Source organism: Hydra viridissima, unplaced genomic scaffold (genome assembly GCF_058129835.1).
Source record: "Hydra viridissima isolate aposymbiotic clone 2 unplaced genomic scaffold, HvirCarnegie_v1 scaffold_15, whole genome shotgun sequence".
Classification (NCBI taxonomy): domain Eukaryota; kingdom Metazoa; phylum Cnidaria; class Hydrozoa; order Anthoathecata; family Hydridae; genus Hydra; species Hydra viridissima.
The window spans coordinates 4,326,346-4,342,845 of NW_028324314.1; the positions used below are offsets into that span (position 1 = coordinate 4,326,346).

The 16,500-nt window shown below is 27.6% G+C and overlaps 2 protein-coding genes and 1 long non-coding RNA gene across 3 annotated transcripts; 1 reads left to right on the forward strand and 2 right to left on the reverse strand.

The window, feature by feature from the left end:
- Nucleotides 1-7,265, reverse strand: LOC149878267 (uncharacterized). Its single transcript, XM_090072704.1, has 15 exons — nt 7,100-7,265; nt 6,690-6,778; nt 6,256-6,612; nt 5,393-5,725; nt 5,234-5,275; nt 4,788-4,991; nt 4,404-4,511; nt 3,735-4,193; nt 3,413-3,551; nt 3,128-3,178; nt 2,284-2,322; nt 2,073-2,126; nt 1,703-1,786; nt 447-725; nt 1-337 (listed from the first exon to the last, which is right to left on the reverse strand). Coding segments are annotated over exons 1-15 (2,355 nt in total). The 5' UTR covers nt 7,102-7,265; the 3' UTR covers nt 1-222.
- Nucleotides 7,266-7,877: 612 nt separating this feature from the next.
- LOC149878268 (postacrosomal sheath WW domain-binding protein-like) lies at nt 7,878-13,712 on the reverse strand. The gene is made up of 10 exons (XM_090072873.1): nt 13,524-13,712; nt 12,884-12,989; nt 12,251-12,328; nt 11,947-12,007; nt 9,982-10,074; nt 9,397-9,579; nt 9,190-9,215; nt 8,952-9,006; nt 8,762-8,820; nt 7,878-8,288 (listed from the first exon to the last, which is right to left on the reverse strand). Exons 1-10 carry the CDS (start codon nt 13,577-13,579, stop codon nt 8,238-8,240), a joined length of 768 nt encoding a protein of 255 aa, XP_089928999.1. The 5' UTR covers nt 13,580-13,712; the 3' UTR covers nt 7,878-8,237.
- A 139-nt stretch (nt 13,713-13,851) lies between these two features.
- Nucleotides 13,852-15,782, forward strand: LOC149878269 (uncharacterized). Its single transcript, XR_016447672.1, has 4 exons — nt 13,852-14,009; nt 14,135-14,271; nt 14,580-14,653; nt 14,816-15,782. It is a non-coding gene; the product is annotated as an uncharacterized LOC149878269 (long non-coding RNA).
- The last annotated feature ends 718 nt before the right edge of the window (nt 15,783-16,500 follow it).

The window sequence follows — 16,500 nt, forward strand, 5'->3', positions numbered from 1 at the left end:
TTTGTAATATAAACGCTTTTCTTCAGTATATTATTGTACAATTTTGTTAAAAACCTATATTTACAATATAAAATAAAAACACTTTAATCTTTCAACTATATTTGGTTACAGTTTGTTTCCGACTAGTATGCTCTACACTTCAGGTACGCATTGCACGTGTGAAGTACGCGTTGCAATAAGTGTTTGAATAGTTAAGCAGTGAAGGGAAAAAAGCCGAAAAATTTAAATTTGCTGATCAGCTGGTGATGCAACTTCAACGGAATTTTCAGTCTGTGACATAACTGGCGATTCTGGTAAAGCGTATTGAGTCGATTCTTCGTAACCGTAATTTTCAGATCTAAATAAATATTTCATATTTTTAGTTTTCAAAACGTTAACTTTTCTAGGCACTTTTTAAATGTTGTTTTTTTTGTATACTTTAACGCACACAAAATTTTAAAACACACCCAAAATACACTGACGAATAAGCATGAGAAGAAAAAGAACCCGATGATCTTGCTTGGTCATAAATTGGGTTACTTGACACCGCATAAAATTCTTCCTCCGACAGATCATACAGCGGATTAGGGTTACTGAGAAAGTCATTACCAACTGTTTTTTCGTGTATTTGCTTTATTGATTGGTTAATATTTTTGGTGGTTTCCAAGCTCTCAGGACTTGAATATTCTGGATTTTCTGATGACATGTAAATTCGAGACGTTTCGTCATTGTAATTATTTTGTAGCCTAGAAGAGTATGAAACAAAAACTTTAAACGTTTTTTTACAAAATTTTAAAAAAACATCAAAATTTTAAAAACACATCAAGATTTTAAATCACGTCAAAACACAAATTTTTTTCAAAATTTAAAAACACGCTATTAATTACGTCATCAAAACACTACATCAAAACAAAATACTGACAACTTTTTAACGAAGTTGAGCTGATTCAACTGGACCTGGTTTACCTTACCCCAAAATGAAAAGAAAAATACATTTCATTATGAAAATATCGGAATAGATGGAGCTATACTAGCAAGTAATTTAACTGTTCAAAACTTGACTCGATATCCACTAGACCAATTTTAAAATTGAATTGATTTCAACTCAACCAGTTTTATCCTCCATCTCTTTTTTTTTTTGGTCGGTTTTCGACTAAATACAATGTTCACACTGTATTTAGTTGAAAAAAATGTGAACATTGCATGTAGTCCAAAACAATGTGAAGATTGCATCTAGTCGAAAACCGACCAAAAAAACTGAGCAAGTTGTTTTACGCTTTAAAAACTCCTTTGAAATATTAATCTTCAAAATTCTTAGTAAAAAACAGATTAAATTGCTTTGAACAAGTATATAAAACAAAAGCTAAAACCACACAAAAATTATTAAATTTAGACTTTATTAAATAAGAGAAAAAAAAGAAAGAAAGAAAAAAAAAATTGGTGAGAAGTTTTATTTTAAAGAACTAAAAAAAATAATTTTCTAGAGTTAGATAGTACTTATTTCATTATATTACTTTTTTTATTATTTGCTTTTCTTCATTATAGTACTTATATCATCATAAAACTTATTATTTCATTTCAAATGACATCACTGTAAAAAAGGAGAGGAATGTGAAATAATGCCTAAGCTGCTTCCAAGTTCTTATTTGGTAAATAATGCTTAAGTACTTAAATATAAAAACAATACTTTAAAAAAATCTAACAAAGAATAAAAAATGTTCACCGCATATTTATAGGGGTCGGCGTGGTTGTGTAGAGCGGGTTATTCGCAGAACCAAGTAATAAATCTGGTTGATTGCAAAGAGACCTGAGGAAAATGAAAAAAGAAATTAAACAACCTGAAAATTGAATCGAAAGTCAATGATTCGGTAATTCATTAACTTTATAAAATCGAATAAAAGCTGTAAATAGAAATCAAAACTTGCTAAAAATTTTTTAAATAACGGAAAGGATGTTAAAATGAGGTGTGGGATTAAGAAAAGGGGTGGGTGGGTGAGTGGCTGGTTTACAATGGCTAGGAATAAAAATTGAACAAATACATTTCAACAAGTGAAATTATTTTTCTTCTTTAAAATGAAACCCTTGTAAATTACCACTGGGATGAGTTACTCGTTTTTGATTCCAACGTCTTGAACGTCAGAGGGAATCTAAAAAGAACATACAAATAATAACGATCACAACCACTTCGTTTCGGATTTTGATTTTCCTTCTAAACTTAAAATCTAATTCTATTAAGATATTATATAAATTTCCTAAGAAAATTTCTAAAAGATTAATGTCTCAAAGTAAAAGAAGGGTACATACTGATTTTCTTGCTTCTCACTCCAAAAAAATGGTAAAGCACTAAAAAAAACACAAAAAATGATAATGAAAAATACAGAAAATAAAATTACTTCTTTCTCCCCTCTCTACCTTTTTAAACCTTTTTCTCCCCCATCTACCCTTTTAAACCTTTTTAAAGCCTTCAAGCATACAGATGCAACTCAAAACATGAAATCTTCAGGAGAACTTCCACAATTATTAAAATAGGTTAATGAAAACATATTCAATCATTTTAAAATTTGGGTTAAGATAGGAATTGCATCTCTCTGCCACTAACGAACATGGTTATTGTAAATATATCTTTATTATTAACTCATTTCTTCAAAATTTGGAACTGCATCTGCAAGATTCTAGGGAGTAGACACAATCTTCTCAAATGAAAACAAAAAAAGTTGTATCAATATAACACTGATGATGAAGTAGAGAATTTAGAAACTATTTTAAAATACATTTGAGGAATTCTTAAGTTAAAAATGGCACAGAAAAAATAATGATCTAGAAAATTAAAGATTTAAATGCGTTCTAGAGTTTTCATTTTTATGCAACCTTTGCTATGTAACCCTTCAGTTTTTAATGTAAGAACTCATATTACATTATTGGGACCTCTTCATAGTCTAGAATTTGTTCAGATGCTTTCATACGAGGCAGTGTGATGGCAGTATGATGGCAGTGTGTTTTCCAAAAAAAAAATATTTTCAAGTTTAATTTTCATTTTTTACTTTCTACTTTTAAATTTTCATATTTTAAAAGTTTACAAAACCAACCTTTCAGATTTCCTTAGAAAAATAAACCAACCTTTCAGATTTCCTTAGAAAAATAAACCAACCTTTCAGATTTCCTTAGAAATTTCTTTTGATTGAGATTTCTATTCTTCTTCCTGTGATACAAATCGCAAAACAGTAAGTAAACTAATAGAGCTAAGGTTCTCAATAACCTCAAAAGAGTTAAAAAAAATTAGCAATGAACTGACAACAGTTAGCCTTAGTAGATAATTTAGGAAAATAAATAAAAAAAAGATTCTCATTAATCTTAAAAATAATGAACTGCAATAATGAAAATGAATGAAAATGAAAAGCAATGAACTGAAAATGTTTATAAAACATGTAAATACCTAGAATATAAAAAGAGAACAACCACACAGCTGCAAAACAAGAGTATACCACTTCCTATAATCGGAATGAGAATAAACCAAGTCCTACTTGATTTCTGAGATATTTTTGAAGGAAGAATATTTGAAATAGTGGTATAAGCTAAAATATTTGAAATAGTGGTATAAGCTGAAAAATTCGAAATAGTGGTATAAGCTAAAAAATTACTTAAACACTTACACTATTATTGTGTAATAACATTTATCATGTTAACAATGAAAATAAAAAATAAAAACTTTTATAAAAAAAAAAAAAAATCTTAAATTGAAAAATAAATGATTTTACTGGTGGTTTGTTGCAAAGATTTTTCAAATTCTGTTTCAAAGCCAGAAGAGGTGAACTCTTTTTTTGACGATTTCATAATTAGATTAGAGCATATGATGTTTTCACTATAGGTTGACAAGATAGCATTTGAAGATGATGATATTGATCGAAGTTCAAATTCTATGAAACGCCATGAAAAGATGCCTTCAGCAATAACAAAAAAACGCTTCCCTAGAAAGGATGTTTTTACTGCTTTCCCACAAGGTATAGTCATAATATTTCTTATACCATCTGAGATAGTAACGGAATTATAATTTAGACATTTTTCAGAGATGTCAGTTGAAGTGTCTATATAAAACAGGAAATCAGTTTCAGCATAGTATATCCAAGAGCAATACTGTGAATCCCCATTTTTAGATACTAAAATCTTATATCGGAATAAACTCGTCCCTTTAAATGCTTCTATTGCCCCACAACCATCTAAAATATTGACACAATAAGAAAATAACAAACCAAAAAATTAATAAAAACATGAAACATTGTTGCAGTGCTTTGCTAGAATAAAAATACCAAGTGAAAGTAAATATAATCTTTTACACCAAATGCAGATCTTCATAAAAACCTGCAAATTTTAATTTCAGATTAACTTCAAAAATAAATACAAAATAAACTAAACAAAAATTACAACACCTTGTGCATATATATATGATAAACTCAAAGAACTGTTGATTTGGAAAGAGATTGCAACATCTTTCTCTAGTGTTACTGTCTTTAAATTGTATTTTACTTCAACAAATCCTAAAAAAAATCAAAAAAAAAAGAAAAAGAAAAAGGTGTTAAACTCTAGAGAGATAACAAAAAAAAAATAACACATCTAAAAAGATAGAAAATATTATAAAACATTTACATAATTTATAAATTTTTTTTCTTCCTGCTATCTATTTATCAAAAAAACTGTGCATAAAATATTTAATTTTTGTGGTAATGCAGACCAAAATATTTTGAACATGTCAGCCATTTAAATTCTCAGAAATTTTATTTATAAAGAAAAAGAACAGCTTTTAAATTACAAACCATAAAGATAACTCAGTGCATGATAAATTTTAAGACTATTGAGCCATGGACCATGGTTTACCAAATATACCTTTAAACTTGGAATTGAATTTAGAGTTGATGGAGGGTTAAGTATCCAAACACATTGTGATGGCTCTGTTTGTTGAAAACAGACTGATTGTAACTCTATGAAACCATGAGAAGAATTTTTTATTCCGCCACATTCTAAAGGAAACAAATTCCTGGATTTTTTTTCAATAAAATTTTTTATGGTTTGTCATATTACCATAATCATTGTTAAAACTGTGAATGCCACCATGTTGCTGCTACAAATGTCCGTCCTTATTGTCATCACAATCATCATGATGATGATCATCATCATAACTATCATGGTCATCATCATGATGATCATCATTACCATGACGATGATGATCAAAACTTTTTTTGAGCAATCAATGAAAACTTACTTTCATCTGTCATAAAGACTCCCATTGTAAACTTGTTTGCACCTGTTTTGAAAAAAAAAAATTTTTAACAACTTACCACTAAAACTATATTTATAAATAAAAAAAAAAATTAATTTAATTCAAAATCATTTAAACTTTAATGCAGAAGAAAAAACTTACATGATTTGTTACATGGAGCTGAATGAACTGTTAAAATACTCCTTAACGAAGGTACAATAGACTTAATAAAAGTTCTACTTATCACCTTATTACAATATTTAAAATCTATGGTAGATTTGTAAGACAAATCCAATCGTGTCAACCATAGTGCATCCAAGTCACATCCCCTTTGCTGATAAATGTCAAGAAACACTAAAAACATTCGATAACCAATAGGAACTTCAGGAAGTACCCATAAAGCATGTGTTGGTGACTTCTGGTTTCGGAAGTAAGGAGCACTTATAAAAGGAATTACATTCTGTTGGTCTGTAAATTTCACAACACTAACCAAATCTAAAATGCAATGATTGTAACTCTTTTTTATGATTTTGTCAAAATATTTTACCTATTATTGTGCCTTACAGCATTAAAACATTTAAATAGATGCATAAATAACTGTATTTTAAACACTTTGGTGCTAAAAGAACTTATATTGAATGACATTTTACCAAACTTTGTCAATTTATTTTTGATTAAGAAATAATCTTTAAATAAATTAACATTTAGATTTGGAAAAATGTCCTTTAACTTTAAGTAAATTCCTAATACATTCAAAACTTAGGTATTTGTTAAAATTTTAGTTTTAAATTTTAATTCTACAGGATGCTGCAAGACAATACAGCAATTTTAATGCTCTATGGCACTATGATCATTTTAATACTGTATGGCACTATGGTCATTTTAATGCCACAACAAACTATAATAATTTTAATTTCAATTAAAATTTTTTAAATGTAGAACTGAAAAGAGTAAACAAATTTATATAATTTTTATGTAACAGTATTTTTACAACTATAATATTTTACAGTTATCTTACAGTTTACCTTTAGTGAATGTTTCATAATACAAGATTACAGCTGGAATTTCCTGGACTTCTAGTAAATCTGTGGTTGCATTTCTTAATAACTTATTCTCACATTCTAATTTGACTTGCTGCTCTTGGACAAAAACCAACATAACTGTTGAATTACAAGTCATCAGTGTGTGATAATATTTCAACTGAAATGTCTGAAATGTTAAAACTAATAGTTCCATTTGTACATCACTGCTTGGAAGTCGCACTTCCCAGGAACAATTTTTCTGGCTTGTTACAGCAAGCCAATCACCAGATTGATGCCATTCAGATATATTTTTTGTGTCAATCATATCAAAGCCACGTGCATAGCTAACATAAGGGCAATCTAGGCATGCAACAGAATGTTGACTTGAGACAAACTCAAGCAATTTCTACTAACAAAAACACTTAAACACAACTCACATGTGTATGCATAGCCAAATAATGCAGCATAAACTTCAAGTAAAAGGAACTTCATATTCTGATGAACTCTGCAACAAAATCTGAAAAACCTGCAAAACAAACAAGTTATTTTTCTACTAATGTAAACTGGGTTAGGCCACTATTTGTGATTTGGTTATTTTTTAAAAATTTATTTTTCAACTACTGTTTTTTTTAGTTTATTTTTGAAAATGGATTTTTTATAATGTTTTATAAATACATGCTACATATTTAAAACATTATTAAAAAAGGTTTTACAAAGATATATTAGATATATTTTAAAAATTTATGTTTTTAAACAGATATTAGTTACTTATAAAAACTATATTTATGTAATTATGCACTATATATTATAGAATATTTAAGAAAATGTAATATTATATAATAGTTACATTTTATATTGTCTTCATCCAAATAACTCATTAAGTATTTAAAAATAAAAATCTACATTTTCACTTATTTTATGTTATGGTATGCTTCACTGTTTTCAAAAAAACCAAGATAAATATTTTTTTTCTCACTCTTTACTCTAAGATTTTTTAAGCATTGCTAAATGCTGCTGAAAATTTATATAAAAAAAAACAAACAAACAAAAAAAACTGCAGCAACACAAAATAAACACAATTTTTTCAATGTTTTAAAGAGATTAGTTTTAAGCTTCAAGTCTCAAGAGGTTTACTTAAAAATACCAGATTTTGTATCTCAGTCAACAAAAAGTATAAAAGATTTCAAAGTGTTCAGCATAAAAGAAACACCAGCTTCCTAAGCTCGCTTATTCATGAAAATTCATGTCTAAAAACAATAAATATTTATATTATGAAATTCAGCCTTGAAATGAAATATCAACTAAGAGTCATTTGATGAAAAATTTTTTATAGTCAATTTTTCGAAATTTGAATGTTTAGAATTTCTCAAAGAAAAAAATGTTTTTAATTACAGTTAAAGAACTGAGAATCAAAAATATTTCTAAACATTTACACACATATATTTTTTAAAAAAATAGTAGTAAAATCACTGAATTTCTTTTTAGTTGTTGCAAGAACAACAATCTTTTGCAGAGGTTAAATTAGCTAAATATCAAATATCAATATTTATTTTGAATACAAAAACATGCAGCTCAACAAAAATAAGGAAAAAGGAATTAGAGAAAAGAGAAAGAATAAACAGTAATTTTTCAATAAAATGTTTCTCTTCTTTTATATATTTTTTTATTTCATATGGAAAAACAAAAATACTACAATAGGTATTAAAATAAAGTGGTATCAACAGCTGAATACAGAGAAATAAATAAAATATCTTCTTAAGAAACTCAATCATTTAAATAAGAATGTAAAGGCTGAAAATTAAAAAAAAAAAATCAAAAGATTGTGTTAAAGATATTGATAGCAAAGTTTGCAAAAATTCTGAAAGATAAACAAAAACAGCGTTCGTGTTTAAATATAAATTTAAATCTTTTGCCTCATTCCTTGAAGTATTTGGAATTAAGTTAATTGGGAAAGTGTAATTCATAACAATACTGCAGATAATTGCTCATTGATCTTTTTTCACTTCGTAATTAGGATTGTATGGAGGGGGTGCATCCTAAATATACAATTTATACAATTTATTAATAATTTAAAAGATAAAACAACATTTTTTTATAGAATATTTTTATTGTACATTAACATTATACTCATATCTCAAGACCAACAAGGTCTTTTTATTTTTGAATCATTTTACATTTAACAGGCCCTGTAAACACCATTAACAAAAGTACTATGAAATATGTATATAATATAATAAGATGATATTAAGATGATAGATGAACAAGTTCTGAATAGTTATATTTGCATACTATAAGTAGTAAGCAAATAGATAAATCATTAATATTTGTAGTAACTAAAAAAAATTATTAAAATCATTACATAAAATTTTTGGTAAAATTATTAGGTATAATTTTTAGTGAGATTATTTGTTAAAAAAAAAAAAAAGCTTATATGTTTATATATATATAAAAACATACTCTAATTTCTCTTGTTTCAAATGGTAAAGTAAAGTTACAAAATTCAACTCACATTTGGAACATAAACATTGTTTCCACTCATATATGCTTCTTGTGCTTTTGGATTTGTTGCTGGAAAAAAAAGAAAAAAGGTTAACAATAAAAATATTAGACTATTGATAAAATTACATGATTGAAAACCCTTCAAAAACAAAAAATAAAGGTAAAAGTTTTTTTAAACAGCATAAATGTTTATTACTCACAAAAAGACTGGGCCTGACCTTGACCATTGAATGCATAAGGAGGAGGAGCTTGACCCTATAAATATAATGATTGTAGTTTGTACAATCAAGTGCTTATTGTTGAGTTTTGAGGTTTTATTTGGTAACAACAAAATATTATATATATATATATATATATATATATATATATATATATATACATATATATATATAAATCATATTAGTAGACATAAAACAGATACTTGTGGCAAAAACTTACTGTAGGAGCAGCATACATTGGCTGACCTAAAAAAAAGAGTACTTTGATACAAATACATCATAAGATGTGTGTGTGTGTGTGTGTGTGCGCATGAGAGAGAGAGAGAGAATATACATATAAAATATTGTTATAAAGTTAATGTATTTCCAAATTTAAAAAATTTTGTTATAGCTAAATAATAGAACAATGTCAGAAGAAAATATTAACCTGGAGGAGCTGGTGAATATCCATAACCCTGAGGAGGTGGATAGTATACCCCATTTTGCATTGGATCCTGAGGGTAAAAACCAGGTTGAGGATAATATCCTGGCTGAGGGTAGTAACCTGCTTGAGGAATAAATGCAGGCTGTGGGGGTGGGGGTGCCATACCATTTTGACGGTAACGTGTTGCTAAAAATAAAAATTTATTCATGTTTTTTGGATTTAATTATTACATTTTGTGAGATGAAAATACAGGATCAAATATCAGGAATATCAAATCAAATATCAGGAATCAAGAAATAATTTGATAACATAATAAAATAACTAGAGAACTATAAGATAAATAATTGCTTGTGCTGCCTAAATTTTTTATTTTACATCGAAATTCAGAAATTATTAAATTATGATTGAATTTAAAAGAAACTTATTGTATGATTGCAATTAAGGAATTCTCTTGAAGTTTAAATTGATGAATCTTATCATAAATCTTAAAGAAAAAATTTTATTATTAGGCCTTACAAGATTGTTTAACAAAGTTGATCAATAAGATTGCTGAAAACAAAAAGAATATTATACAAAAATAATTCATACATTCATTGACAGCTCTTTGAAAATGCTCAGCAAAATCAATTGCTCCACCTTTGGGGAAGACAATTTTAAAATTTGCATTTCCTTCCCAACCCCCTAAAAAGAGATAAAACTTAGTAAAAAAAAGAAGGAAAAAAACTACAAAAATAACTGAATGATTAAGTTTAGCAAAAATATAAACTCAAGTAAACTGCTTTCAATGGAAAACAAGCAAGCAAAAAAAAAATTTTTTTAAATTTTTTAATTTTAAAATTGAACAATCAGAAGATTTTCTTCTAATCCAATCAAGTATAGATATTTTTGACAAAAACTATACTTGATTGGATTAGAAGAAAATGCTACAAAATGCAGCTTACAGTATATAACTTTGGGAATCATAACTTTTATACAGGAAAATTTTTTAAAAATTGACTCTTTTTTTCAATGGGCCCTCTTAAATGTTTCATCTAATAGAAGGAAAATTTCATACTAACTTTAGATTCACTGAAAATTCAACACATTTGTTAATTGGAACATTTTAGCGGACTGCCCCACATAAAATTCCAAAATTTATTTAGTATCACCATAACTTATTAAGTATCACCTTAACCACCTGTATCCTGCATGATCCAAAGAGAATCAATATCTATTGTATCCTCTTATATCTCATTTTAATCCTAATGATATTTCTATATTATTTCTGTTGCCGTTAGAGATTTTTTTTATAAAACCAAGTTGTATCATGTTGCAATCATGTAAAACCATCCAGGTTTTTAAGCCATGCTTGCTGCTCATTTATCACTTGATCACAATGAAGGATCCTTATTTAACAGATTATATATTTCAGAATTCATAAATGTAATCTGCTATATAATAATCCATTACACTTTATGTGCCACAGTGAATCAACTACAGATTTGTAATCAGCAGTCAAATACAGATTTGTGATCAGGAAATCAGCAAACTATATTTGTTACTGAAAACAGAAAAATTGTTACCAATAATAAAAGAAATAGACTATTAACTGCCCCAGAAATTACAAATAGTATGAATAGTTCCTGAGAAGATCCATTGTCTGTGAATAGACAATTGATGGAAGCAGCATCTGATGGTAAAATAGCTGAAAGGAAACCACTAGTTTGGCTCCAAAGAAAGAAAAAAAGTCTACAGTGGGCAAAACAACATCTTTGGAGCAACAAATCAGAGTTCTAAATTTTTGATTTAAATAGAAGATATTAACAATTGACATTAATTTGATTGAGGAAAGGTTTTGATGAAAGGATGAAACTGTGTTGTGCCAACTGTAAATTATGGTGAAGATAGTGTCTTGGTGTAGGGTTGTTTTGGCGGTAATAATACTGGTGATACTGCTAAAGTAGACAAAATCCCATTCTTTCAAGTGGTTGGATAATCAGAATCTTTCTTTTTCAAGAAGGCATTGACCAAAGCATTCCTCAAAACTTTGAAGGAATCATAATGTGAATTAGAAAAAGATAAAATGATTGAAAGAATGATTTAGCTTCCCCAATCATCCAATTTTTCCCCTATTGAACTTTTATGGAATAAATTAGACTGAAAAGCCAATTTTTTTTTTCTTTTTTAAGAATAAAAAAAAAAAATGTGTGGCAAAAAATTAAACATTGGCTACAAGAGCAACTTTTAAGTTAATGTGACTTTTTAAAAAAAATTTTTTTTTTTAAATTTGTAAGAAAAATGGTAAAAACTTCGAAAAGTAGTGTTATTTGAATAATTATGCATTAGCATTAGTGTATATACTTTATTGACCAGTTATTTTGTGATGATAAATTACTGTATTATGAGACGTATTAGAAAAAAATAAAAATAGCTATATTAGAATAAGAAATTTTTTTTCTTGAATCAGACAAATTTTATTAAAATGAGATAAAAAAAATATATTAGAATAAAATAAATAGAAGACTTCGTTCTAAAAACTTAAACATAAATTGACAAATTTGTATATTTACATACCATTTGGTTCTGATTTTATAAATCCCTTTAGAAAATTTGCTCCAAATATTGGCTGCTTCACCTTGAGAAAAAAAAAAAGCACAATTAATTTTTAAACTTCACTGAACCTATAACTCCTCTTCTACCAGGTAGGGAGAAAACAAAGAAATCAATATTAAACTTGAAGGTTAGCATGGAAAGTGAAACATAAGTTACTAAGGTTGCATTTACTCTTAAAATATACAGAAATTAAACACGTTTAAAACTTATGAACAATCCGACCTTAATATTAGGTAAATAAAAAAATATAATTAATGGTATTAACCTCAACATTTCTGATGCCTTGAAATTCCATGGAAAATGTTTGATAGCCTTTAGAGGATGAATTGTTTACAAAGATAAGCTGCAATATAAATAGATTAAAACTATATATTTATAAATTTTTATATTTACATAACTTTATTGTAACAGTCATATCATAATCACCTAAATCATTTTTTTGTGTTTTGAGAAAACTAAAAAAAAACTAAATAGCATTACATTGAAAAGTAGCATCAACTAAGTTAAAATATGGAATGATGAGTTTGATCAAATAAAAAAAGCTGTTTTCACAATTTAGATGTTGAGCATTAGTAAAGAAGAATATAAATGAAGGAATATATATAGAAGAATGTGTAAAATTTCACTCAAAACCCCCAAAAAATAACTTGATTGTGAGCATGGTGATTGTGTCCATGGTGATGTAATATTTAGTGCCATGCATAATAATCTACAAAAACATACTATTTCTAATTTATAAAAAATATTAAGTGGAAATAAATAAACAGAAAACTATAGTTGTCAAATTAAAAATTTTTCTGAAAGAATATAATAATCAACTAGATTGATTTTTTTTTTTTTTCATTTTTTACAAATCAGTTTTTTTAAATCTGAAAAATTTTAATGAACATAAAAATACCTTAAGATTTGTAATAAACATATCTCCTGTGTAGGTTCCAGTTAAGTTTGATGGAATTCTATCTCCTTCTAGGCAAAACTCAACTCCATCTTGATGATAGATTACACTAAATATAATATAACTAACTGTTAAAAATTTTTAAAAGACTGAAAATTAAAATAGTAAGATTTTACATTCCGTTTCTTAATATATTGAGAAAATTTTCAAGCAAACCAGTTTTATTATATATAGAAAAACAAATTTGCAAGTTCAAAAATAACAAAAAAGGGGAACAGCACAAAACTATTTCAACTTTAGCATGACTGATTATTCTTTTCGTAATGTAAACCTATCTGTTAAAAATTAAACTAAACAAAATACTTGTTAACATTGTTTTTGTAGGGCAATGGACACATGAACAGTTAACTGCCTTAAGGTAAGGAACACCTTAAAGCATTTCAAATTTTTACTAATAAACGTTTTTCAAACCAGACAAGGTGAAACACTTAATATTGGACCGGCCTTTAGGCAGAATTTAAGTTAAAAATAAAGGTAACATGTTGATGCTTGTCTGAGTTTGATTCTGATTAGTAAACGAAATATAAATATGTAAGTAGAGAATACAAATACAGCAACTAAAAAATTCATAAATATTTCTTACTAATCTCCTTGTAGAGTTAACCTTCCACCACTGGCTTGTACCGTATTTACAGACATTTAAAATTACAGGGTTACAAGGGTTTAATATGCTATAGCTTGCACAACAATCCGAATTTTCTTAAACGCTTTCGTTTTCATGAAATACAGAGAAGTGGCAATGTTTTGGAGCCATATGTTCACACATACTAAATCATTATAACAAAGCTGAAACCTAATTTTTAGAGTAGAAAAGAAGCCAAAACTTACGTCATTTTTTTCTCTTTTTTTTTTTTTTTTTTTTGTAGTGTTGTTTTTTTAAACGTCATAAAGTTAGAAACGTAGACCACAAGTGAAAAAAATATATATAATAATTTAGCCAGCTGTAAAGCATTCAGAAGTTTAAATTGAATAAGGGAAATCTAGAAAGTAAATATATATTTAACTTTAAAATATAAACTATAAATTATAGTTCGAAACAAAAGTTCTTAGCTTGCCACAATTCGTACAGGTATGTTCGTTTTATTCATACCCGTGAAATATCAATTATTTTTCAGAATATTAATCGAATGTCCTGAAGTTTTTGATATTTTCTATGCGCCACTATTTTACGAATTCTGAACCGAATTGGTTCAGAATTCGTAAAATAGTGGCGCATAGAAAATATCAAAAACTAATACACGTAGAAATATTCTTATCAAAATGGTAAATGGGTGACAAAAGCATCAGGGATTGAAACTTGATATGGTTTCTCAAAAAAGACCTCCATTTAGGTTTGTTTAAAGAGACCTTGGCTTATTAGTTAAAATTGAAAAAACGCAAATTTTAGATTTTTTCTTTTGTCTTTAACATTTTATATGTTTTCTTTATATTATTATTATTTTTTTTACATTACATTTATTTCTTTACTACTACCTTCTCTAAGTTTTTTTTTTTTTTTTTTTTAATTAGAACGAACGCCCAACTTAGTTTACTATTGAAAGCCGGAGCAATATGAAATAATCCCCCTAACCTGGTTGTAACGCTGCCATAAAAACAAACTTTAATTCAAGAATTGAAACTGAATTACTTTATTTTATAGGCATTCACTAAATAAGTGTAATAATTGTTACGTCACATTACAAAATGAATGGCGTTCTCATGGTTTTGAAATTGGCGAGCATTTTTTTTATGTGTTTATTATTATTATTATTATTATCTTTATTATTATTATTATTGTTGTTGTTGTTGTTGTTATTGTTATTGTTATTATTATTACTATTATTATTAAAGTTTTTAAAGTAAGAGCAGAATCTTCATGCTGAAATGACTTTTTAGGATACGAAAAGAACTTTAGTAAAAAGTCAAATAAAAGTATGCAAAGAATAAAGAAGAGCTGGGAGGTTCTGGAGGGCATTAGAATTTTGGAGAATCGAGTTGGGATCATTTTAACTGAGAAAAATTTGGCAAGAGGTAATGAGATCTCAGCACAACACAAATTTTTAAGGCTTGTTTGAGCTCATAATAAAGAGGGAAAGTGTGCTTCAAAAACGTGTGCTTCAAAAACTTGTGCTTCAAAAAAAAAGAAATCGAGTTATAACCAAAATAACATCAAACCATATTTAAAATAGCTTACTAATTTTGTTGGCTAAAAAGTTACAGAAGAAAATTTGAAGCCATTTAAGTATTTTACAAACTGTTCAAAAGTTACTTCATCGAAACTCTGATCATACAAATTACAAATGACGTAAACCTTTTTTTTTTTTTTAACATTTTCTGGTTTACTACAAGGGTGGGATTACGACCATGGTGGGATGTAATAAAACAAATACATACGTATTCACACGAATTTTCTGGTACTTCACGAAAAAAAAAGAAAAATCAATGCTTAAAATCTTTAAAACACTGTGCATTGTTTAAAAAATAAAGGCGTGTGTAATTTTTTTTTATACTTAAGAAGATATTTTCGTAGTTTCATCATTTTTACGTTTTCACGAAAGTAGTAGTGTTACGAAGGCGTAAGTTTTATAACATTGATCCCCAGGGATTGATGTCATAAAACAAATGTATTTGTATCAGTGAGATTGACAAAGCGCTTGACTCGACATAAATGTCACTCAGACTGTTTTGAAAAAATATCAGTTCTTTTTTTTTTTGTTTGTTTGTTTGTGTAAACGGATATTTGCAATCAAACATTTGCAAAGAGCTCAAGAGATTTAAAGACAAATATATTGCTATATGTAAACATTTTGGATGATTTTCTGACCTTCACCTACATAAATAAGTTTCATCGCTGTCATGCTAATCTGGGCACGCAGTGGTTTTTGTTATGATGTCTCGTCCAATTATTCCTTTCCGTTATCGGTTTTTACACCTATTTCTAAACCTCTGCGTCTCGGAATCATTTTCTCGAAATGAACAGGAATAAGCATAACAAAACGAGAAATGTCCCGGAAAAAATAACGAGACAGAGGAAAAAATTGTCCCAGAATAAAATTATAAACCAGGACAATAATTTTGTCTCGGAATTTAAAAATTGTGTTCCAGATATTATGAAACGTTACTAGACAGATAAATATAAAACGAGACATGCCATAACGATTCAAGGCGTGACATAACGATACGAGACATCCTATTACGATACGCAACAAAACGAGTCATTCTGTTACGATACGAGACAAAAACGAGACATTCCATTACGATACGAGACAAAACGAGACATTCCGAACGCGTGGATTAAGGATTAACAAGTTAAACCCTTGATTATTAATGGCAGTTGGGCAGATTTATCGACATTTGGCTGCAAATACAACTTGGGAATAACATAATTGGGTAGACTTGGCGATTTATGGCTGGCAGAATAATTTTGCTGTTAAAAAAATACAGATCATTCACAACAATAATAATAACAAAGGTTTTTCAAAAGTCAAAACGTTTAATCTTATGTATTAAAATTCTTTTTATATAATTGTGAAATTTAACGCTAAAAGCATTAAAATATCTTTCTTGAACCGTCTGTACAA

Excerpts from the sequence above, each read along its gene's own strand:
- LOC149878267 (XM_090072704.1), bottom strand. Across the intron at positions 6,613-6,689 it reads ATTTGGCTATGCATACACAT|ATTGCCCTTATGTTAGCTAT; the intron begins GTGAGTTGTGTT and ends TTGCATGCCTAG. Across the intron at positions 2,127-2,283 it reads AGTGAGAAGCAAGAAAATCA|ATTCCCTCTGACGTTCAAGA; the intron begins GTATGTACCCTT and ends TGTTCTTTTTAG.
- LOC149878268 (XM_090072873.1), bottom strand. The coding sequence starts at position 13,579 with ATGTCTGTAAATACGGTACAAGCCAGTGGTGGAAGGTTAACTCTACAA. Across the intron at positions 12,329-12,883 it reads TGTTTATTACAAATCTTAAG|CTTATCTTTGTAAACAATTC; the intron begins GTATTTTTATGT and ends TTTATATTGCAG. Across the intron at positions 10,075-11,946 it reads TATAAAATCAGAACCAAATG|GGGGTTGGGAAGGAAATGCA; the intron begins GTATGTAAATAT and ends ATCTCTTTTTAG.